The following is a 26,062-nucleotide window of genomic DNA, read 5'->3' as shown; positions in this document are numbered from 1 at the left end:
TAGTTGATGCATTGAAAATGCTTCAACCGTTGCAGAGAGCATACACAGGCCATTCCTTGACTCATACCACACTTAATAGGTTGGACAGGATACTAGTGGGAGGAGTCCCTGTAACAGAAATCCAGCCAAGTGTGTGACAGCCATACGCTCTATCTGATCACTCCCCAGTCCGTTACACACTTTAGTGGGGGGGGGGACCTGCGCAGCAAAGAGCGGTGTGCCGGTTTCCAGCGGGGTTCTGACAGATGCTGCTGGAAGGTAAACATTGCCCCAATCACGGACTGACTATATGGAAATTAACTGGGGTTCCACTGTACGCAGTGCTACAAAGTGGGAGGCCATGAAGGTGGTGCTGCGAGGGACGTGTCTGGGGCTGAAATAAGGGGTGCGGATTCAGTTGCATGCAGACCTTATAGAGGCAGACACAGGACTGGCCACATCGCAAAGACAGACTCTGACTGACCCAGTAGCGCATAGAAAGGAGTCTGATGTGTATTGACATAGCAGACACGTGGGACAGGCTGGATAAATATACCCTGAAGCAATATTGACAGCGACTGCAGAGCAAGGGAGACCAACCCAGGCAGACTGTTGGCCTGGATCCTGCATAGAGAAAATACACTATCCTCAACAACACACTTATGGACTCCGGGGGCACGACAGTGACCTGGAGGGCAGACATTGTGTCCTCCTCTCGAGGACACCTGGATGGAGTGTACAGGGTGGGTCATCAGGTAACACAGGAACTGTCTCGGACATTCTTGGAGGGCCTAGAGTCTCCCATGATTGGGGAGGCAGGGGAATTAGACTCGGACCTCGACAATGAGGAGCTGCGCGAGGCACTGTGCATGCTTCCATGATCAAAAGCTCCCTGAGGAGATGGTTTCCTGGTGGAGTTTTACCAGTAGTTTTTGGCTGCCATCACACTGGCCTTCTCAAGGTTTTCCTCGAAGTAAAGGAGAGGGGGTACTGCCCCCCCATCATGGAAGGGAAAATGTGTATGCTGCTCAAGCCAGACGGGGATAAGACCAAACCTGCAGCATATAGGCCACTCACCATGATCAAATGATGTCAAAGTTTTATGCAAATTACTGACTAATCGCCTGAACACAGTTATGACCAGCCTGGTGCAGAAAGATCAATGCAGCTTCATCCCAGGGCTACGCACAGGGATGAACTGCAGACGCTTGGCGCATTTGTTGCACACGGTTGAAGGCTGCCGTGACAAAAAGGCCTTGGTGTCTATAGACCTGGAAAAGGCCTTCAGTATTGTAGATTGGGGATACCTGCTCTAAGTCCTGCGGGTCATGAGGTTAGGGCCTCAGGGTAATGGTTGGATTAAGCAGCTTTACACCAAGCCCAGTGCTAGAGTGTGGATGGTACAGTGCCGTTCTGATATGGGGTACTGGGCAGAGGGATGCGGCTGAGTTGCCCCATGTCCCGCTCCTAATTGCTCTCTCCATAGAGTCTCTGTCAGTCTGGGCCCAGCGGGAGCTGCATGACTGGGTCTTAAAATTGGGGGAGGTGCAAAACATTCTATTGATTAATACAGATGCCCTGTTTTACCTCAGATTCCCTCGTTACTCCCTCAGAACCCTGCTATGACCATTAGATGACTTTGGGGCCCTGTCTATGAATTGAATTGAAATTGCACTTGTATAGCGCCATCTACCCGGTGGCCTCGTAGCGCTTATGACTAAAGCTAGCTTAGCACAGGCTCGGGCAGATTAGCGGGATGTGGCAAACAAGTGGGTTTTCAGGGCTTTTCTGAAGGAAAGATGATCGGTGGTTCCTCGAAGGGAAAGGGGGAGGGTGTTCCAAAACTTGGCAGCAGTGTATGAAAAGGAACGGCCTCCCCAACGGGCTTTCCTCACTCTGATAGAGGAGGCCAGCTGGAGGGTACTAGAACGGAGGGAACGTGAGGGAACATAGGGGGTGATCAGGGTGCAAATCAACCACAATGCGTCCCATTGTTCCCTTTCAGAGAGCTGGAGGGGACTCTTGTGGGATGCATGCCTGACATTGGCTTGCATTTGGAGCTGGATCACTTTGCTACATGGGAATCATGGTTGTGCATTCCAAAGCGGAGAAACTGTGCCTTAACTTGGGGAGGGTGATGGACTCGCAGCATGCGTCGGTTGCCTTCTGGTACACATTGCCGCTGACACTTATGGGTAGGATGACTATTTCCAAAATGGTGCTTGTGCAGCGCAGCCTGTATGTCACACAGAATTCCCATTGTTCACTGCCCTCCAGAGTGTTCAGGCGACTTGACAATTTTTAGTTCACTTATCAGGGGCACAAAATGAAGCAGAGTGGCCTTGGCCACCCTGACAGTAGCCGAAGTGCCACTGCTTGAACTCTATTATTATGCTGCACTTACACAGCACGCTGCCAGCGTGTTAGAGGGAGGAGATAGTTGGAAGAAGTATATGCTGATGGGTGCGGTTGATGTTGAGCAATTCTCAGCTCTACTGATGGAGGACTCTAGCGCCCAGACTGTGGTCAGACAGGCCGCTCCCCTTTAAAGCAGTAGCTGGTGACAGTTCTTTAGAGGGCCCCTTTCCACCATGCTGTGGGTTCCATGGGGCTGACTTTTTACATTTGGCCTAGAGATGTCAGAGTGCAGGACTTGTCGGTCCAGGTAGATGAAAAACTTACACACACCACATTACTACAGGGCACCATCAACAACCAGTTTAATTTAGTGGGAAATATTAGTAGGCCCAAATGCCTTAGGATGGCACCGTAATGCTTGCACTGGTTTTGGCCCGATGCAGGGTGGGCTTTACATGGATGGGTCAATGCGCAATGAAGATAGAACACTGGCTCAGAGATGTAACGGAATGGACGCTAGCCGAGGAGCACAACATGAAACTGAACAGGAGGGATGATAAGATAGGGGAGGATATACTTACATGGAAAAAACTGGGAGACAGGTTTGCATCCCGGATGCTGCTTTGAAAGAGACGATAGCCCTGACACAGATAGTTAGACCTCTACTACACAGAGCTCTTGCAGCACTGGCTGCGATATGTCCACGATGCCCCACTGTAGAGACACTGTATACTAGTCCTCTGATGAATGGCAACAGTTGTACCTTAATATGGTACCTTAAGGGTTTGTTCCCTTGACTGTACACGGTCCAAGTTGGTGCAGAATAAGAGATGGGTTTGAAGGTCTCAGATGGCACTGAGGGGAAACTCACTGGAGGTAACCCAGCTGGAGTGGTCTGTGGATCCTTGTGGCCAGAAAGCAGACTGACTTAGGCTGACTGTGCAACTTCAACCATTAAGGAGACCTGCCACAGGAGCGGCCTGGAGAGCAGGGATCGGTCTGCGAGTCCTCGACTTGGGTGAGGTCAGCAACCTATTTTAGTGTTCGGCAACATACAGCTTTCCTTCACGGTTCTGCATTGCCTTTAGGTGCAAGAGGGCACATTATTTACAAATCTTGCCTCAAGCCAGAGAAAGACTTCATGCAGGTCTGTGACGCATACTCTTGGGGGGAGGGAGGACACATCATTCCCTTGCACAAAAAAATGAAAGGATTTGTCAAATGAAAAATGTAGCAGAGCCCTGAATCTGCGTTCAAAAGAGCAGAAAGAAAAACTCAAATCAACATCCAGAGGTGGTACTTCTATGTGGCTCTGTTCAATCACTTCAAGGCATGCACAGAGCTGCACAGCGCTACATAGCAGCGCTCGGGAGAACTTCTGTGAACATTTCTGGGTCCAGTCTGGTGCCTGGGAATATTCCAAAGGGGCGGAACAACGTTTAGAAGTATCAATAAGTAGCATACAAATGTATTGGGACTCAATCCCGCTCATAATAATCATAACATGTTACTTTTTTAAGACCCAAGTTGAAATTAGCAAAAACCATTCAGATCGTTCTTTTGCTAAAAGAAAGGAGAACGGGCATAAAAATGCCCTAGAACTTTCAGCAGAAAAATGGGATTCTCCCGATTAACAGGAAAAAAGAAGGCGATATGGTACGATGGTCAGGTTTCTGTTACAGACTTAGGATACCTTAAATCTAATCGTGGCTTTCCCACTAGACCACCTTGCGTGACCTTGGACAACAAGCATGTGAAACTGTGGGTGTTTAAAGTTGGCTCACTGCCAATATTATGTTCAAATTCATTAACTGGCGGGAAGGGTATTAGTTCAATCGAAGCACATTTAAGTGATTAAAGCAAGATTGGCTACTGGATGCATTTTAAAGAAATTTGTGTTCATCCTTCTAACGGAAATTCACATGCAACTGAGTGCCCTGAACTCCGGAACACAACCCGGTGAATATTGTTTGCCTACATTTTACATCACAAAATATTAATTACTACTGGGGTGACCCAATTAATCAATATTTCAGTTATATGCTGCAGTGAGATTTCACCATTTATCTGTGATAGTTCCCCATTCAAAATGTTTTAACTATGAAAAGATTTTAGCTGTGGATAATGTTTTAAGAAACAAAATCTTCATTTTGTCCATGATCCGTGACCGAAATGAAATTGTGTACTTATCTATTTGGGTTTGGGGGAAAGGCTTGACTAACGCAGAAGAGAGAAGGTTAGAAGATTTTTTGTGAGAATGACTATTTTATTAGGAGGTGCATTCTCATACACACATGTACAGATACAGCCAGAAAGGATCTGAGATCTCTTTTTTAAATACTTACCGCTGCCATCTGATTCTTGTTCGGAGTTAAATGAATGGATTTAGGTGCGCACAACATGCATAGAAATCACTCCCCAGCACACGTGTATTATAGATAAGGTTTCCCAGTTTAGTTAAAATACACAGTTGACTACATATAACAAACAGACACAAATATGATCCTCTCTTTCTCCTTTAGTATTTATTCACGTAGGCCTTCACAACAGCTTCCAACAGCCAACACATATTTTCGTCGCGAATAGGGATGTTGTCCCGTGACTTCCTCAAGGCTAATTCTTCCGTGTAAAATCCTTTCATCTGTGGTGATACTTCCGGACCACAATGGGTTTCTGTATAGGCAGGGTCACTCACAAATGTTCCTATTATGTTCTCAAGACGTTTTCAGTCTGGCCGGTATTCACAGAGCTCAGTATTTCGCCTCCACAAACTTCACCCAACGCCATCAGCCATGTAAACAGAGTACAGCAACATGGCAGGTGATGGACAGTGTACTCTATTTAGGGCGGGCAAACCCGAGGCTCTGCCTTGATTGACAAGGCGTGCTGCCTCAGCTCACAGCGCCAGGGAGATCGCGTTTAGAAGATTTGGAGCGCTAGCTTGACAGCGCACTTTACCAACTTAATAGCGCTGATTAAAAGCGAATTTTAAAAAATCCTGGTTTGTATTTAAGTTGCTTATGTTTGTAATTTCACCCTGTTTTTAGTCCCACTCACCCGCATTTTAATTGTGAAACGCACCGCATTTCGCGGGTCCTTCTCACCCCTTGACGGCCATCCTAGGGGAAGGTCGTGACGCCAGGCGGCGCCATCTTTGTTGCCGCACTAGTGGTTGGCTGATCGCTATTTAAAGTGGCCATGCTGACGCGCAGCGTGAGCACGCCGAGTCACGCCAGAGTCCAGCCCGTCTGCGCCCGTCCACGCTCGGACGGGCGCAGGGGCTGGGACTTCTGGCTGTTGGCCCGCTTACTCACGGGATGAAATACACCGATTAAATAAGGGAAGTCATTCCCTAGACCCAGCCACGTTAGCCATATTGGACGAGCTCTCCATTCGAAGCCCACACACATGTAGGTCTATTTCTGACTCCTACATCCTGAAACTGACCAGCTTAAATACGAGGTCCCTGCAATGTCATAACCTCGAGATCTTCACCTTGCTTCAAGATGAAGACATAGATATCTTGACTCTGACCGAGACTTGGCTCGGGGAAAACTCTTTACCCGACATCATAGCCGCGGTTCCGCCAGGATATGATATACACTGGCATAACCGTGCTGGGAATGCCCGTGGTGGAGGAGTGGCAATATTATTCAAGAAACATTTAGCTGCAACTAAAATTCTGGCAGAAACTGTGGACTTGGCAGATATGCTTGCAGTAAAAATTGTGTTGCACAATCTGTGTCTAATTATTTTTACTGTCTATCGTCCACCTAACTCCACCCCGGCCTTCAATGACTTATTTATGGCTAGTATATCAGACATATGCTCACGGTATAAAAACATAGTAGTCACGGGAGACTTTAATCTGCATTGGGACAGGGATATAAAAGACTCAGCAGCCAGCTCTTTGGAGACAACTATGTTCTCTCTGGGCTTTAGGCAGTTGGTAGACTCCCCCACGCACATAAAGGGTCACACCCTCGACTTGATTTGGGCCTTAGATCCCAGGGTTACTTTAGTGAAAGTCCTCCCCTGTATTTGGTCAGATCACCACCTGATCTACTGTGACGTTCCCATTGGTACGAAACCCTCGCAACCACCATTTAAAATTAAAAAGACCCGTAAGTGGAAAAACGTTGATTTACAAATGCTGACCACTAAACTCATGGAATTTGTCCAACCTACGGCTCTTGACGCAGATGTAGATCAGGAGTGCAGGGATATAATGGACAGCCTGACTAGAGCAATTGATCTGATCGCACCGAGAAGTCCCAAAAAATGATTAGTGATGGTAAAGGGGCTCCCTGGTTTACCCTTGCTCTGAGAGAGCATAGGAAAGAACTACGCAATGTGGAGAGAAACTGGAGGAGGAAAAAAGATGAAGAATCCTGTGAATACAGGAAGTCGCTTCGTACCTATAAAAAATATATACTGGACTCTAAAGCTACATTCTATGAGAACCGTATTAATAAGGCGGACAATGTCCAGAAATAAACTTTTAAAATACTCGCGGAACTAAGTAAGAGAGCCCAAGATACGGATACCACAATTAGTTGCGACACCTTCCTGAAATACTTTCTGGATAAGGTTGATACTATTCTAAAGGAGATAAAAAACACTGTCACTGGCCCTACGGAACCACAAGTTGCCAAAACTCCGGTGGGACCTTATATGTCTACTTTTCCCCTGATTGACTCACTAGGTCTTGAAACATTGATGAGGAAAACAAAGTCAGGTTCCCCAGCAGCCCCATGCCCCCCAAATGTATTTCGCTTAGCTCGCCTTAGCCTAGAGGACCATATCTTGTCCATGCTGAATAAGTCATTAGACACAGGACGGCTACCAGTTGGCTTCAAAGAAGCCCGAGTAAAACCATTAATAAAGAAAGCAGGGGCAGACCCCAAAGTGCTGAAGAATTATAGGCCGATCTCCCAGCTACCATTCGTGTCCAAAGTCCTCGAGCAACACGTATTGATATCCCTGGCATCGTTCCTGGAGTCCAACCATCTTCTCCATGAGATGCAGGCAGGGTTTCGAGCACACCACAGCACCGAGTTGGTTATGCTCTCGGTGCTGGATGATCCCAGAGGGATGGCTGACAGTAAAAAACCAAGCGCCCTGATACTTTTAGACCTGTCAGCGGCGTTTGATACGGTCAGCCATACCCTACTTTTGGACAGGTTGGCTGGGTTTGGGTTTCGGAACTCAGCCTATCAATGGCTGGAATCCTTTTTGTCCGGGAGAACCCAGAGGATTCAGTTGGGAGATGTGGTATCTGGAGTGGGAGAACTCACATGTGGGGTTCCCCAAGGCTCTGCCTTGTCCCCCCTCCTGTTTAACTTGTACCTACAACCACTAATAAATGCCCTGGCTGAGATGGGCTGCCGCGTGTTCAACTATGCTGACGACACTCAGTTGTTGTTGAGCATAGATGACACTGAACGGGCCCAGTCACAGGCACAGGAGGTACTCAGATACACAGTTAACTGGATGTCCAGGAACCTCCTGAAGATAAACCCCGAAAAAACCGATGTGCTAATAGTTTCATCTACCTGTTCCCCCTGGAGTGACCTGTATTGGCCCCAGGAACTAGGCCCCACTCCTAAGCCAGCTGATTCGGTCAAAAGCCTCGGCATTAAGATAGATAGTGCCCTCTCAATGGTTAGCCAGATCTCTACCGTAGTGGGAACTTGTAACGGTCTCATAAGACAATTGCGCAAACTAGTTCCGCTCCTTTCCCAGTCCATGCTTCGTACTGTAGCTTCTGCCACCATACTGTCGAGGCTGGACTATGGAAATGCGCTTTATTTGGGCTTACCAAAAGTATTAACTAACAGACTGCAGGTGGTCTTGAATGACGCGGCAAGACTCATCTTTAAACTCCCAAGGAAATCTCATGCCTCCCCGCTGCTGCAGAGCCTTCATAGGCTGCCAGTGACTCAAAGGTCGGTTTTTAAAAGTCTCTGCATAGCCCACAAGTCCATCTATGGGCAAGCCCCTGCCTACATCAAAGAAAGGCTAGAGATCTATCGGCCTGAAAGAAGTCTAAGGTCCTCTGAGGCTCAATTGCTCGTGTGCCCCCGGTTCAGACTGGCTACAAAAGGTGGAAGATCTTTCTCGGTCTTGCTGCCGAGGATCTGGAATGAACTGCCTGAGGCTCTCCGCAAAGATGGAAACCTGCTCCGCTTTAGGAAAGCCCTAAAGACTATCTTATTCAGAGCAGCATTGAGCCCAGTTTAGCTTCTACTCGTTCTCCTGTTGCTGACTAGGTTGTTATGTTTTGCGGTCAAAAGCGCCCTGAGACCTGCAGGTGATTTGGCGCTATATAAACTGACATTAACAATAACAATAACAACTCTCTGGATCATGTGCTGTCAACGGCAGAACATAATGAAGTAGGCCCTCCTAACACCTAGGAACGCAGCTTTTACACCAATGGAAACGAGCCATCACTGGATATCTGCGCAGCAGCTAGTTGCTGAGCTGCACTCATGCTCAGTTGTCCAACTGATGACTAGTAACGCTAGACTGGCAGCCTCGATGTCAGTAGCACATGCCAACATGGCCGAGTCTGTCCCTATGAGTGCTGGCACTCTCCTGCTTCAAAGAGAAGTTCCAGCACTTGGGGGAAACTAAGTGCTGAGTATTAGTCCACTTAAAGCTCAGATTATCAAAAAAGCAGCTTAATATTACAGTGAGGCCTGAGAGGAAGAGGTAGGCCACCGAAAGGACAAGAATACCTCCAGCCCTACTCTTTGAATCCAAATAAATTGGTGGCAGTATCAGTCTGTTGGGGCATTGGGACATAAATGATGCCAGATGCCTGGGACCTCAGAGAGCACATGGGATCAGATTCAAGCTAAATGCCAGTCCGGCAATAGTTAAGACAATTCTTCTTCAGTTTTGTGAACAAGATCCAGAAATGCTTAAGTAGTTCAGAGAACCTGAGAAGAAAGGTGCCATAGTAAAGATCCGCACTGAAGAAAATACATATACAACATTCTTTATAAGAAAATAAGATGACCTGGGGTCAGTAATAAAAGAGTTAAATGTCTGGCTGATTTACAAGGTATTTCAAGATGGTGGCATCCAGCTTATAAAGAACCTCTTCTAGGGGGGAGATCGCACAGCACATTTATGAAGGACACCTGGATCTCAGTTTAATTTTCAAACCACAAAAGATTTCTCCATTTTTTCCTGGCATGAGCAGGTGTGGGGACTCCCATGTCGTCCCACAGGCCTGTCTTTCAACCGAAGGGCGTTCAAATAGTTGTTCATTTAGGAAGTCAAACCATGCTCTCAAGACAAGAGGATGATCATTTACGTTCTTGAATGCCAACATTTTCAAGTTTCCGGATGAGGAGAATCTGAGGAGTTAGGCAGAAGACAATCTATGCTATAAAATTGGACTTCATCCCACACAAGCACAAATCTCACCTCAAAATGGGATGGATATGGGATTTCTGAGGATTCTAGCAGAGAAGATAATCGGAATCAAGAGAGGTTTGAGGTATATAAACTCTCAGAAAGGGAATTGGGCAAGATTGTGAGGCTGCTTACAATATTCATTCAAATCAGACTGGGAGCTCAGTTGCATTACAGGTACTTGATGATTGTCACATAAGCTTTATTCGGCCAAATGCCCATAAAAGGCAAATATAGTTTATCAATAAAATAACAATTAGTGAATAAATACATATTTCAAAATTAAAATCAGATTTAAAAGTAAAGTTCAACAAGACCATCAGACAAGCATATTTCCTGAAAGCCATATTTTCTATACTTGATTACACACTGCATGTAATTCACTATCAGGCATACACTTAGCGAAGGGAGTGATTGTAAGTAAAACATGGCTTGCTTGTAATGTCTGACATTAAAATCCTTTAAAAGCTGTAATAAAATATAGGTTTCTAATGCCAGACTAAAATGTACAAATTAACAAAGTGCAAAGTAGATAGTGCAGAATAACCATCTCACAAGCACACATCTAGGGTCGTTGAATACCTAACTGGCTCTGGGAAAGCAACCATAAAGTGCAAAGTGTTTAATCTCAACCGGTTCAATAGAACCTGCTGGTAGTTATTTAGCCATTTAAGGTACAGTTCAATACCTGATCCAGAATTTTAAAAGACTGGGCTGTCAAACTGTGCTTTTAATATTCTCCGTACACTCTCTTCTACTTCTTCTTGGGAAAAAACCTGTACAATGAGGTTTTTACCATGCATTTTCAAGCACGCACCTTCTTATCACATGTATGTTTCTACAACATAAGCCTTTACCACACATTTAAAGTAAGCTGAGGGTGTAGTGGGTGTCTCTCACCACAAATGCATTGTTTTATATAAATACTAATAATGCATGGTAATGGCATATGTTGTAAAAAAAAAAAATGCGGTGTTAGAATTGCATGGTTAAGGCATGTAATATAGTGTCCTGTGTTGTTCCGTCGTACAACCCTTCTTCTCCAGCAGCTATCCTTTAGAATGTGTTTAAAGGCTGGTAAAACGGCCTCTGTATCGGAATAGAATTCAGGAAAACCCAGGCTAGTACTTGTATTCTTTATATAAATTAGCAATGGAATTTTGGCAACCTTATCCAATTTCATACAATCCCTAATCACCTGATTAAGATTCTTCTCACATTCAGCAAAACCTCGGTCTAAATCTTCTCTCAGCTCCACATAATCCAGCCCCTCCTGCCCAACCCAATCTTTTGCAGCGCTGGGACGCCCCTGGGTAGCCATCGCGCTTTATAAATCCTCCTTCTATCCTTCTATTCTATAAACTCATCCATGGAATTAACACTTTCAAAACCATCCGGTTTCGGGCTATTGCCATGCAACTCTATGGACAATACTGGTATCCATCTGTAGAGTAGTATTCACTTTCAGCCGGAAGTTAAACCAATGGGTGACCTGGTTGAGTAATTGTTCATGCCTTTCTACTTTACCTGGCCCCAGAGGAGGAATAACATTTAAAAATGATAGTATAGGGTGTAGCAGCAGGTGGAAGGTGCAAAATGCACAGATCTTCAGCTCTCAAGGAGCAACTCTTTGACTGCTTTGTACAGGGACAGTGCTGGCAGACGTTCAATGCTTGGAGGGCAGAACCTTTCTCTTTGTATTGGTACTCGAAGGACAGAATCTTGAGGGAAAAGCCATCACCCCATGTTGAAGTAGATGCATCCTTTTTAAGCAGGTCAAATCTAAGCCCCACATTTGGGATACGTTTAATCAATACATTTTCCAATGCCTCAAAACTACTGGATACAGATTCCATGAGGCCAACTAGCTGTTCCTACAATTTTTCAAGCACAGAACAAGCCAAATTAGAATCCCTTTTGGACATGATTGCTTTAGTAGAGTTTTTACTTTTGCAGGTGGACTGCGACAGGGATAAACTTGACAGTTTTTTGGCACCTCCATTGGTTGGGACAACCATACTGTTTTCTTAGCTGGGGGCAGGGGTCATCCTGCATGTGGGGCCACAGTCCCTCCTTTCTCCTGTGGCAGGGGTTATGGGAAATAATCCTGCTCAAACAGGCAGAGCCCATATTCTACTGCGTGCAGGACGTCACCTTGCGCTATAAGGCTCCCCCCCCCACCCCCCTCACTCCACCCCCGCAGCATTCCCTCCTTTCTCCTATGGAAGGGAGTTATGGGCAACATAGCCATGCCCCAGCAGGCAGAGTCGGTACTCTTACAAGGCCTTGCCTATGCTATAAGGATGCAAGCTTGAGACTGGACAAAAAGGCAGTGATTGCATCCTGTAGAACAAGCAAGAAGGGATCAGTCTCACATTTCTGTCATTCCAGAGTGCTTGCTGAGGGGGGAAGGCAAATGGACCACTGGTGAATATAGCAACATGGTGGACATCACAAAAAAGTGTCAGTGCTAATGGAGGGGTACTGGAATTTTCCAATCCGTTTTAAGGTTCAATTAATGCTCACAGAATGGTAGGCAGACATCACCTGAAGAAGGCATCAGTCATGACTCACCTTTAAGAAAGGAGAACTTCAGAAGACTATCAAACTCGGCACTTGCAAAATTACCTTTAGTCTTCATTCAAAAAGTATGGACTGCAGAATCAATTCAGAGCAAAATCGGCATGGTGTTGATGGACTAGCCTGTGTCTTGGACGTGACAGACTATTTTAGCTCAGCAGATGTACTGAACGTCTGTCATAGCTGGCAAAAAATGCTAGATTAAGGAAACTATAACATAATATGCAACTAGCGAACAAGTTACTTACCTTCGGTAACAATATATCTGTAAGAAACAGTAGTTAGTATTAGATTCCTTACCTTAGAATATCCCCAGGCGTCAGACTGGATCCGGAAATTTTTGCGTAGCAGTATCCTTGCGCGTCGGTAGGCGTCGTCTGCGGCTCCGCGTCCGTCGTCGGCGTCGTGGGAGCCGTGATGAGGTCGTCTGAGTACTTAGACGCCGCCTCCGCGTGCTGACGTCAGTTCTTAGACACAGCTTTTCCGCGCTAGAAATGCAGAGCCAAACCAACACTGGTGCCATTGAAACTAGGGCCCTGAAAGGGGATGACCTTAACCCTAGATATCAGTTCGCAGAACGGGGAGGATTGGTGGGGCGGTAAGGAATCTAATACTAACTACTGTTTCTTACAGATATATTGTTACCGAAGGTAAGTAACTTGTTCATCTGAAAGAAACAGGTTAGAATTAGATTCCTTACCTTAGAATAGATACCCCAGCAATACCAACCCCAGTGGTGGGTCTGCGAACCAATAATCACACCAGAAAGTCCTGGAGGACGGAACGGCCAAAGAAGCCATCCCTCCGGACTTGGCTGTCCAGGCAGTAGTGTCTTGGAAACGTGTGCAGGGATGCCCACGTAGCTGCCTGACAGATGTCCTGCAAGGGGACTCCCCGGCCCAGGGCAGTGCTAGCCGCTGTGGCCCGAGTGGAATGGGCTCGCAGCCCAACAGGAGGCTCCTTCCTCGCCAAGGAGAAACATGCCTTGATACACAAGACGACCCACCGAGAGATGGTCCTCTTGTGCACCGCCCGTCCCTTCTTAGCGCCCTCGTAACCAACATAGAGTTGGTCATCCACCCGGAACTGGCGTGTGCGATCCAGATAGAACAAATCGCACGTTTTGGGTCCAGACGGTGGAGCCGCTCTTCCTCTTTAGAGGGATGCAGTGGCGAAAAGAAGGTGGGCAAGGTGATAGACTGCCCGATTTGGAAGGCCGTGACAACCTTGGGCAGGAAAGATGGTCTAGTCCGCAACACAACCTTGTCCGGATGGACAGAAAGGAAAGGGGGTTTGGATGAAAGAGCCTGGAGCTCACTCACTCTCCTGGCAGAGGTGATGGCAACCAGGAAAGCAGTCTTCAGAGTAAGAAGGCGGAGAGGATAGTTGTGAAGTGGATTAAAGTGAGCGCACATCAGAAAGGTAAGAACAAGGTTCAAGTCCCACTGAGGCATCACAAACGGAACAGGAGGGAACATGTGTGTGATGCCCTTCAGAAAACGAGTTACAATAGGGGACTTGAACAAAGAAGGTTGATCAGGCAGCCTCAGAATGGCTGAAAGGGCAGAAAGGTTGCCCTTGATAGTGCCCAGAGCAGAGCCCTGCTGGGCAAGAAAAAGAAGGAAGAGAAGAACCTCCGAAAGAGGGGCAGAAAGAGGATCCACAGCCTTTGCTGTGCACCATACCACAAATGTGTTCCACCTGCAGGCGTATACCGACTTTGTGGAGGGACAACTGGTTGCCAGAATGACATTACAGACCTCAGGAGGCAAGTCAAATGGCCTCAACTGTCGCCGCTCAATCTCCAAGCATGGAGGTGGAGACTGGACAGGTTCGGGTGGAGGACCGTCCCCTGCTGCTGCGACAGAAGGTCCTCCTGAAGAGGCAGACGAACCGGGGGATCGACTGACATACTGAGTAGCTCGGGATACCAGTACCTTCATGCCCAGTCCGGAGCCACAAGGATGACTTGGGACCGGTCGCGTTTGATCTTCTTCAGCACTCTGGGCAGCAGTGGTATAGGCGAAAAGGCTTACAACAGACTGCAACTCCACTCGCGGCGAAAAGCGTCTCCGAGCGAGTGCCGCCTTGGAAATTCCAACACGCAGAACTGATGACATTGCGCGTTCTCTTCGGTGGCGAATAGATCTAACCAAGGCTCTCCCCACTGCTGAAAGAGGCCTTGCAGCACGTCCGAGTGCAGACGCCATTCGTGATCCATTATGCACCGACGGCTGAGCTCATCCGCCCTGGCGTTCAGAGAACCTGCCAGGTGTTGAACCACCAGGGTCACGCCCTGATGTTCCAGCCACTGCCAGAGGCGCAGAGGCTCCTGGCAAAGGGTCCACGACCCCACCCCGCCCTGTTTGTTGCAGTACCACATGGCAGTGGTGTTGTCCGTGAACACCTGCACTACACTCCCCCGGACAGAGGGGAGGAATGCCTTCAGTGCTAAACGAATCGCCCGCAGCTCCAAAAGGTTGATATGGAGCCGGGACTCCGCCAGAGACCAGAGACCTCTGATCTCCGCCTCTCCCATGTGGCCTCCCCAGCCCTGGAGGGACACGTCCGTCACAACTACGTGCTCCGGTTGGGGAAGGGAGAGGGATCTGCCGCTGACCCAATCGCAGTCCGTGAGCCACCACTGCAGCGGCCTCACAGTGCCCTCCGAGATCAGGACATGGTCGGATAGGTTGCCCTGATGCTGGGCCCACTGAAACTTCAGGTCCCACTGCAGAGCCCGCATCCACCACAGGGCGTGATGCACCAGAAGGATGCAGGAGGCCATCAGCCCCAGAAGCCCCAGCGTCAACCTGACCGAGACCCGGGATAAAGGCTGAAAGAGTGGAATCAGAGCCTGAATATCCCGAACCCGCTGTTCGGGAGGATAAACCCGAAACTGCGCCGAGTCGAGAACCGCTACGATGAAGGAGCTTCTGGGAGGGGCACAGGTGTGACTTCGGCACATTGATGGAGAACCCCAGCTGGTGCAGGAGGTCTGCCGTCGTCTGGAGGTGGCTGACGACTGTCTGGGGCGAGCCCGCCTTCAACAACCAGTCGTCGAGGTAGGAGAAGACTGAAACCCCTAACCTGCACAGATGAGCTGCGACCACCGCCATCACCTTTGTGAACACCCGTGGGGCGCTGGTAAGGCCAAAGGGGAGCACGGTAAACTGAAAGTGCTCGTGGCCAACCGTGAACCGGAGGTAGCGCCGGAGGGATGGGGGATGTGGAAATAAGCGTCCTGCAAGTCCAACGCTACGATCCAGTCTCCTGGGTCCAGAGCAGCCAAGACCTGAGCCAGTGTCAGCATTTTGAACTTCTCCTTCCGGAGGAAGCCGTTGACGTTCCGTAGGTCCAAGATAGGGGGTAGGCCCCCTTTGCCCTTCTTGGGTACCAGAAAGTAGTGGGAGTAGCAACCACACCCTACTTCTGGCCTAGGAACGCGCTCGATGGCCCCCTTGGCCAAAAGGGCCGTAACTTCCTCCTGCAGAAGTCGCAAATGATCCCCCGATACGCGGTGGTATTGCGGTGCCATGGCTGGAGGGGTCGCCTCGAAGGGGAGGTAGTAGCCCCTTCGGACGATATGCAGCACCCACCTTTCTGATGTGACAGTGCGCCAGTGGAGGAGGTGATGGCGAACCCTGCCTCCCACCGGCGTCACATGGGCCTGAAAACACGGACTAGGAGGGTTTTGAGGCGGATGCTGCGGGGGAAGGTGTGGACTGGCCTCGCCGTGGTCCCTGACCTCCGCCACGGCGGTTTCCACGGCCACCACCGCGTTGGATATTACTCTGCGGTGCGTGGCTGGCAGCACGTGTGGGGGCGCCCCTCCCTTGGCCACGAAAGGAGCGAAAGGCACCCATTTGCTGGCGCGGGGCAGAGAGGCCCAAGGACCTGGCCGTAGCCCTGGAGTCCTTAAAGGGCTCAAGCGCATGGTCTGCCTTGTTGCCGAAAAGGCAACGGCCATCAAATGGCATGTCCATGAGTGTATTCTGGACATCGGCCGAGAAGTTGGCGGACCTCAAACAGGCGTGGCGACAAATCGCCACCGTCGTTGCTATCGCTCTGCCTAGTGAGTCGGTGGTATCCAGCCCACACCGGATAGAACACCGTGCTGCATCCCGGCCCTCCACAAGGGCCTGGCCGAGTTTAGCCCGTACCTCCAACGGGCATTCTGGCAGCACGTCTGCGACCGTGTCCCACATAGAGTGGGTGTAGCGGCCCAAAAGGCATTCGGTGTTGGAAGACCGCAGTCCCAGACTTAGGGAGTACAATAACTTTTTGCCGTACTGCTCATACCTCTTGGATTCCCGGTCAGGCGGAGCAGACGGGAATGCTGTCTGGGAATTTAAAGCCTGGATAACCAGGCTCTCGGGGGTGGGGTGGGTGGACAGGAAACAAGGGTCGCCCGGGGCCGGGCGGTGGCGTCTGGCCACGTTCCTATCTACAGGCGAACCCGTAGCGGGCCTGGACCCAGTGCCCAAAAGAACGTCGGTTAAGGCCTCATTAAACGGCAGCAGAGGCTCAGCCGAGCTTGACTGCGGTTTAACGACCTCAGTGAGGAGGTTAGTCCTTACGACCGCGACGGGGAGCTCAAGGCCCAAGGCCTTGGCCACCCGCATCAACGCCACACTGTAGGTTGCCCCCTCCTCCGTAGCCACGGTAGGAGGTGAGACAAAACCAGTGTCTGGCGAGGTGTCCAGACCACTGGCATCCCCAAGTCCACCTGTCCAGTCCTCCTGGGACTGACAATCCCGTGTCAAAGGGTCCTCATCACCCATCTCCTGATACTCAGGGTTGTCAACTGATGGGGCCGGTTCATTGAAGTAAAACTCCCCAAACGGAGGTGACACCTGAGGGACCGGTGTCGGTGAGGTCGTCAGGTCAACCAGCGACGACCCGGATCCAGAAGCGGATCCAGCGGGGCCCTGCGGCGCCGAGCCTGAAGGCGCCAGCGGCGAAGGGGTCGAAGCACCCGCCGGCGCCGGGGCCGAAGCCACCGACCCGCTAGGCCCTCCAGATGGATCCGCTGGGCCCGAAGGCGCCGCGGAGCCCGCCGGAGGAGTGAGAGACCTCATGGCCATGAGGAAGCGCTCGATCTCCTCCGACGTCGCATGCGGCCCAGGGACCGGAGGGTATGGGGCCGGACGCGACATCCACAACTCCGATGGAGCCGCGTGGGCGGTGTCACCCGAACCCCCGGCCGCATCGCGCGAGCGTCGGGGGGGGGAGTCGGAAGAGCGATGACTTCTCTTCGACTTCTTGTGCTTACCTGACGACTTCGAACCTGAGGAGTGATGTCGACTCCCGGGGCTATGATGGCTCTGATCCCGCGAACCGGTCCCTCGACCTCTGTCCGGACCGGGACCTCTCGCGGCACGGGGCCTACTGCTGGAGCTCGAGTCGCTTGCGGCACCGCTCCCGCCTAGCTTTCGAAGTCAGGGCCCGGCAGTCGGAGCAGGTCTTGTCGTCATGATCGACGCCGAGACAGTGGAGACACCGGCGGTGAGGGTCGGTGATCGACATCAGTCGGTCGCAGTCCTCACAGGGCTTAAAACCTGGCATCCCTATCGGCACCGTTCAGAGTCGAAGACTCGAAAAAATGATCAAAAGGGATCGTAAAAAGTTTAGTCAAAAAATGAATAAGGTACCACTTTTTCAGGATCTGCGCTGCTGGCGCGGAAAAAAGAAGAACTGACGTCAGCACGCGGAGGTGGCGTCTAAGCACCCTGACGACATCATCACGGCGCCCACGACGCCGACGACGGACGCGGAGCCGCAGACGACGCCTACCGACGTGCAAGGGTACGGCTACGCAAAAATTTCCGGATCCAGTCTGACGCCTGGGGATATTCTAAGGTAAGGAATCTAATACTAACCTGTTTCTTTCAAATAATTTAGAGCACCGTATCATGGCACTAATGGTACAACAGGGAGTCAACAGTGTGCAAAATGCTTGTACGATTGTGTCCGATATATCGGTCTAGAATGCGTATAGACAGTTTTGGGATGTAAACTAAGCATCTGAAGGCCATTTTATTAATAACTTAACTTGCCTTGGAAACAACAGTCATTGGAACCTAGAATGTGATTGTGTTGGCTCTCCTGCTATATTTTAACATGTCAATATTTTGGACCCAAGTGAAAAAGCAAAAATACTTTTTGTTTAACATTATAAAACCAAGACAATACCACAACAGTGTGACATGACAGTTGATCCTCGAACCTTCCATTTTTGGCTAAAATCATGGAAAGATGCGTGCTCCCCCAGCTAACCCTTCACCTTGAAAAACATCAAATTTCTAGATCCCGACTAATCGGGATTCAGAAAGGGATGTAGTACTGAATCTGCAATCCTCAACGTCATAGACGACCTACTCAAGTCCCTCGACTCCGATCAATGCTGCCTTCTCATCCTCCTAGACCTATCGGCTGCATTCGATACAGTCAACCACAACCTGCTCCTAAGGGTTCTTCAAGATAGAGTCAGTTTACAAGAGACAGTCCTTCAATGGTTCTCCTCCTTTCTTCACAACCGATCACAGAGAATAAAAATCAAAAACTTCGAATCCGACCTTCACCCGGTCATCAGAGGTGTTAGGGTCTGTACTCTCCCCACAGCTCTTCAACATCTACATCGAACCCCTCACCTCGATACTCAGAAAATCCAATATCCCCTTTCATCTATATGCGGACGACACAAAGCTCTATCTGGAAACTACCTCAATTGACGACGTCCAGAGACTAAACAATACGCTCAAGGAGGTACAAGACTGGCTCCCAACCAATCACCTGAAACTAAACCAAGACAAGACAGAAATACTACTCATTTCTAACAAAGATGATAACCCTCAAATCAAAGAATGGCTCAAAGCCATCGATGCCCTCAATGGCAACCTCTCCCTGGCAGACTCTCTAGGGATCACCCTAGACCCAAAACTTGACATGAAGAAACACATCTCAAGATCTGCTAAAAGTGCCTTTCTCAACCTAAAATTACTTTACAAAATAAAACCCTTCCTCCCCCCCCAGAACCTTCAACAAGCCACCCAAGCATTAGTCCTCTCCAGAATAGACTACGGGATCGCGACCCTGACAGGGACAGCAATATCTCACCTTGCCCCCTTGAAGACGACACTAAACGCAGCAGCGAGAATGGTCTACGGAAATAAAAAATTTGCGCACATCTCTCCAGCCCTTAGAGAACTCAGATGGCTCCCAGTGGAGTTGCGACCCAGTTTGAAAATAGCCGGCATCGCGCACAAAGCCCTGCACACAGGCAAACTAGAATACCTGGCCGCCAAGCTCACCAGGGCAGGCCAGTCCAGGAACCTCAGGAGCTCCAGCTCTCTACTGCTCATCCCTCCGAAAACTCGCAAGCACAGAACCTCAGCCAAATCCTTTGCTGGTAACAGTCCTAAAATCTAGAACTCCATACCTCCCCACTTCAGAACAATACCCTCGTTTTCAAAATTCAAGAGGCTACTCAAAGTCCTCTTCCTCGACCGTACTGCCCCTAACTGTCTCTCCAGGTTTTCTAAAACTTCGAGTCTGACAACACGGTCGTAACTCAAGATTCCCTCTGGGTACAATCATTTAGATGACCTATTTTGTACAGTTGAACATTTGCTAACTACTGTATATGATGTACATGTTCTGAAGCGCTCTGATACCCTTTGGTCTAGCTAGCGCTATACAAAACTACTAAAATAAAATAAAATAAAAAAATAAATAAGACTGTGACCAAGATTTAAAGTCCCAGATAATGTTTCAACTATTGATAGAACAGAACCTTCCATTCCAGTATTGGCATTCACTAATCAAGGTGGATGAGATGGTTAATTCATAGTAGTGTGTAAGCTGTAAAACACACATAACTCTCTCCCACAGTTCTTGGCACAGAATAATAATTTTACTAGCAGTTACCAATATGTCAATTTTATTAAGAGCAGTGATTATCTCATCAGAGGTATTCACAGAGAAGGAGTAACTGGTAATGTCATAACAAGTGCATTAATGTATATTCAAGCCCCTCCCAGAATACTGACTTTTACCATTATGCTGCAGTTATGGAAATCAAACAAAAGTGAAATAAAAGGAGGAAGAAACTAGGATCAGAGGGAATGAAATAGAAGATAAGTTAACAGAAGGGGAACATAAAGGAAACAAACATTTACAAAGCGAGTGGCTTATTATAGCTTTAAGAATGGCCCTTTTAATTTAAGTATATAGTTGTATATAGTTAATATACTCAGTAAAGACATGCTTTGTTTGAACTAAATTGGTCATTGGAATTCTGAGAAATGCTTGTTTGACACAATAAGGACTTTTTCTTTACTATCAATAGGAAAATCATAATTTGCCACCTTTAGAAGTAACTGAGTTGCCGATATAAGTAAAGCTGGATTAAACTTCAGATGTAATGAAAGGGCCTATATATATCAAGGAATCAAATATTTTGCACCTCTTAACACACTCCAAGTCTAAAAAGAAACCAGAAGATTAACCCTTACCATAGTACACGGTGTACCAGCTGTTAATTCATGCTGTAAGTGACTTACAAATACCTCTATCCTTGCTTATCAGCAAGGTCATGCAGTTGTAGAAAACCTACATATCAGTAATACAGATCATAATCCACACTACTAACATTTGCCCTACACAAATATTTCACCTGCTTTGCCGATCTGTACTGCTAGTTTAGTAAGTTTCCCTTGTAAAACAGATTTTTCTTTCTTTGGCAAATGATTTTTCTTTTTTTCTTCTCCATCGCCTCCCTCTTCACTCTTCAGAGGCTGCATTTCCATTGCTGCACCATCTTGGGCTTTTGCTGAAAAGCACAAATAAAAGTTACGCAAACATGATATTTAGGTCATACTTTACATACCGTATAAAATGTGACAGGCCTATTAATTACATTTACAAGACAAATCCTCACAACTTCCTGCTCCACAGAGTATTGCAAGTTGGTTGCCATTGCATTCATGACTATAACATTCAACAATACAAATAAACAATAGAAGTAATTATCATCTATCAAGTGTTTGCCTCTCACCACTTGCCCCTTACAAGTTGGAGGGGGGCTAAATCGAATACATCAAATTAAGAAGTGAAGTCTTCAATGAACTTCTAAAATGCATAGTTTAAAGGTGAAAAAAAGGATTAAACATACATTGCAAAATACCGTATAAGACGAACAAAGCAGAAGTTGATGCAATACACTCTTAAGCATGCCCAAAATGTAAGTTTTTTTTTGGGATGAGTGCTTATCCCAACTCTTATGGTTTAACATCCTGGAGGGGAAAGTGGGTTGCAGGTGTACCACTTTCAAAAAGCAGAGGACAATGGTCAACGGTGTAAATTGATTCCACCATGCCCTCTACCTGAATCACAAGGTATATTTATCTGGTCAAGTAAATGTTTCGGTTACAATTTGTGGATGCACAACTATTTTAAAGAAAAAGAACTAAACGTGTCAATAGATTTGCATTTCAAATGCACATGGGAAGTGCATATTTGCAAGCATTAAATCAGCTCAAATTACCAAGCTGTTTAACAAATCGATCCAGGGGGCTCGCAAAACAGAGGGATGCATGTAACTTTTTGTCTAAGCAAGATGTTATTTAAAAATTTTAACAAATCAATCAAACATTTTTACAGAAGCAAACATTTATCTTATGCAATATTCTAAACGATTACATAATTTAAATGATAACGTTTTCCATTTTGCAGCCAATATATTTAATTCTAGGTGCTTTCAGTAACTCATTATGGAGACTTCACATATTTCCAAGTGTGCACTGTAGCAACTGTTATGTATATTTATTAAGCTCACTATCACCCACGACGAGGGCATTCTGGTTCTGAACAGATGTGTGCCTAAGTCTGCCTTTTGGTACGGTTGGTTAATTCAGCTTCTTCAGAATTCAAGAAGAGAGGAGGAGGTTCTGATTTAGAATGGGACACAGTTCCACACTTTTGGAGCGATGCAAGAGAACATCCGCCCTCCTGTTCTGGTTCTGTATATGTGTGGGATGTCTGCAAGTAGATGTCTTGTAGAGTGGACATTTCTGGGTGGTTGATGACAGGAGATGCAACTGTTCACGTAGGTGGAGCATATGTTATGTAGTGCCTTGAGAGTGTGTATATGAGAGGAGTTTGAAATAAGCATTCTGGTTATCAGGAGCCAGTGGCGCTCTCGGTTGTGTGGCGTGGTGTGATGCAATTTGTGTGTGGGAGGTTGAGAATGAGTTTGGCTGCCAAGTTCAGGATGGTTTCTAGTATTTTAGAGAGTTGCTTGGTGATCCCAGCATAGAGGGTGTTCCTGTAGAAAAACGTGCTGGTGTCTAGGGCTGGAGTGACAGTTTTTCTAGTGTTGCATGGGAGCCATTTGAAGATTATCCTCAGCATCTGCAGGTTGTGGAAGAAGGATGCAGTGATGTGTTGACTTGTGCAGTTATGCCCAGTTTAACATGCAATGTGTTTGGTGGACAGAAAAGATAGAAAAAGCTTACCCCATGGTTCAAGAGAGGGCTCACTTCTACTTTCAGATAGAAAGTTTATGACAATTTTTAATTTCTGGCTGTAGGGACATGCCATGTGCAACCTCCTTAATGGAGCATGAATTGTGTCAGCTCACCAGGATGTGGAAGACCGACAGTGGTGGCAGCAACAAATTGTAGTAGCAGGAGAGGTCTTTTTACCGGTCACTTGCCAGGGCGAATTGCCTACTGGTCAGCCTAGTTTTTAAATTGATCTTTCCATCACCCACAATTTAGTCTTTCATCTCATCAATGTGAGACCTAAACAATGTATAAATGTTTACCCTATGAATGTGTGTAGGATGTGTGCGTAGAATAGATGCAGTGTATGACTGTGGAGTCAGGAATCATAGTTCTGAATGTTATGGTGCTTATGCATTTGAAAGAGGACGTCCAAGTTTTAGGGCAGTGGTATGCTTCACAAAAATAATCTTGCATTCTTTCATAATGAACAGCAGACAAAAATGGAACTGGTTCACAGCTGTCAGAAATTGATTTCGATGTTTGCCCCAATTTACACTTCTACCTTGCTCCATCAGTTTGCATTTTCCTGTAAGTCCATTGCTCCCCCTCCTTCAGTCTCGATCCTTGGAATGCAAATTACATGATGATAATCAGGTCGACTAACTCCTCAGCTACAACAGCCATCAGATTCTAACCACTTATAAGAAATATTGATTCTCACTTCTCTGATATTCCCAAATCATTGTAGATCACCAAGGATTTTAGTAAGCTGTCCTATCACAACAGCTTACAAGGAAGACTCCAGCAGCACCTTACTAGTCACCTTATAAAGGCATTCATAATGATACAAGAATGCAGTATATGTTTCACAGTCACAAACAAAGGTTTTAGAAGACCCGATGCCTACTACAGGCTACTCAACCTACAATTCAAAACTTTACATGGGAGGCCACCATCAGACATCTTTCAACTATGAACTCATCTCTAGTAACCAAACCTAACCACCATTACATTAATGCACAACTTGAAACTGGAGGAAATGCATCAATTTCGTCAAAGCACAAGTAAATAACCCATTTCTAAAAGTAACTAATAACCACTGGATTTACCACTAACCTTGGGTTACGGAGTAGCGTGCTAACCACCATAAAGTGCTTCAGTGCATTGTCATGGGTCTTGTAAGCGCAGCATAAATGCAATTGTACTACAATACTCACACACTACAGCTCTACACTAGACACTACTCATGCAAGCAATACGCTATTGGCTGTAAATAAGCCATATCATTTAAGTTTTTGCCTTTTGAATTGCTTAAGGCCTTCCTATGAAATACCTTTCCTAGTCAGATCCGAGCTCCTACTCTACAAGATTTCAAGCACTTCCTCACAACCTATCTCTTGAAAAGACAGTCTGGTAACCATGCCTGCCCATCCTCCTGAGGCGGACTACCTTTACTCCTTCCACTACGCATGCAAATAAAATACATTTGGAAAATGTGTAATGCCATGTTGCTTTGCTTTAGCCCCGGCACTCTGAGTGATCAATCATGAATGTATTTTACCATAACTCCTCATCTTAATATATTCTTTAACATTCGTGTTAGTAGGTTCAGTCATTCTGATAGCAGAGCTTTAATGAGGCAGTGGAGAGAGTGAGAGAAATGAAGTTCGGTTATTAGTTATGGCACACCTGTCAGGTTTCAAGTGTCTTATTGCTACAGAAGGCAAGAGGCATAGTCAACTGCAAGACCGTAACACATGAATATCAAATGGGACAGTATTAAATGGCTGCATTGGTTCACTTTTTAATAATTACACTTGCTGAGGTGCACTGAAGTCGCCATAAATAGAAATAATACCGTCATTGCAGACATAAAATGGAGACCTTATTGTATGTTAAGAAACTAACATTGATGTTACTGATGGTAATTTTATAATGTTATTTCATTACAATTCAGATGCTAGTGAGCACACATAAAATGACTTGAAAATGACATATTATAGTAAAAGAAGACTGGACTAAACACATTTTACAATATAACAAACCCTTACCTTTGTTACGATTTTCAATTGCGCCATCTTGTTTTTTACCTGCAAGGAAAATAAAATGTATACTATTTAAAATTCCATATTGTAGCCTTGAATACAAATGCAGTCAAGGGAGTCTGAGAAGGTTTACAGTTAGATGAAAGAAGTGCCGAAAATGGGAGTGAGTTTTGGTGATGTAATTATTTGACAAAGGGAAAATCGCTCTTCATCGTCTAGTGTACAGGATAAAAATGGCACCTTATCACCAACCTCTCAGAACATTCTTAAACCTGGAATAACATCTCCGGGAAGAAGAGTTCTGCCTGACAAAGTAGGGAAATAAAAAAAGGAGGACTTCTGACCACTTTCACATAGGGACTGGAACTGTAATGCAAAGGTCAGCCTGCTAGCATCTACTTCACTGCTGTAGGGACACAAATGCTGAATGCTGCCATCTTGTGTGGAAGAACCAGCAGTCAGCTGGAATTGGTATTGTAGCTTGTGAAACTGGACCTTGTGGAAGCCCTGGCTGGAGTTAAACCTGAGAAGCCTTCCCTGAGCACGTGGGAGCTCTATGAGAGACCAGGAGTTAAATTTTCAAGGTCTTCAAGAAACTGGGACTCTAGATGTAGCAAGCAGTAGTGGAGAAGCCAAGGGCACGTTAATTGCCCTTAACATTAATTTCTCGTAAGACAAATGTTTAATAATCTATGAGGCGGTAGCTCTTCATCAGAAGGGAGCCACTGTCCCATCTTCTTGTGATCTAAGATGTCTTCGGAGTATGATTCTAGAAAGGTAGACTTTCTAAAAACGAGTGCTTTATTGTCAAGGTGTAACACCACAAGTCTGTGAGAAATATTGCTTCCACAGGATTGGCTGGTCGAAAAGACCTAAAAGATGTATACCTGATGGCAGCCTTTTCTAAATTCACATAGCAGTTTACTACACCTTGAATTTAAGGGCAAAGTGAGAGAATTGCTGATCCTCCCATCAGAACTATCAAAGCTAAATGGTGCTTTATTAAGCTTCTCAAGAATGGAACAACATCCCTTTCAGCTAGAAAGATGAATGTGCAATTATGACAAGATTCTCATGCCACAGGCCACATTGAATAGGACTACAAAACGTATTCAGGGTCTAGAGTTTCTAATCAATTGGGAGAATCAGAGATTATCCTTCCTA

General features: G+C 46.8%; 1 protein-coding gene across 5 annotated transcripts in view; it reads right to left on the bottom strand.

Moving 5' to 3' along the window:
• Nucleotides 1-26,062, bottom strand: part of ATP2B1 (ATPase plasma membrane Ca2+ transporting 1) — a 552,666-nt gene that overhangs the window by 215,860 nt on the left and 310,744 nt on the right. For all 5 annotated transcript variants that reach the window (XM_078674265.1, XM_078674263.1, XM_078674267.1 and 2 more), the window contains exons 7-8: nucleotides 24,905-24,943; nucleotides 21,023-21,178 (exon numbers count right to left, since the gene is read on the bottom strand). In XM_078674265.1, the coding sequence (XP_078530391.1) occupies nucleotides 21,023-21,178; nucleotides 24,905-24,943 (195 nt within the window). The remainder of the gene's footprint in view (nucleotides 1-21,022; nucleotides 21,179-24,904; nucleotides 24,944-26,062) is intronic.

This window comes from Lissotriton helveticus, chromosome 1_1, assembly GCF_964261635.1.
Source record: "Lissotriton helveticus chromosome 1_1, aLisHel1.1, whole genome shotgun sequence".
Lineage (NCBI taxonomy): Eukaryota > Metazoa > Chordata > Amphibia > Caudata > Salamandridae > Lissotriton > Lissotriton helveticus.
The sequence above is the reverse complement of the archived record's forward strand: the minus strand, read 5'-3'. Positions and strand labels throughout refer to the sequence as shown.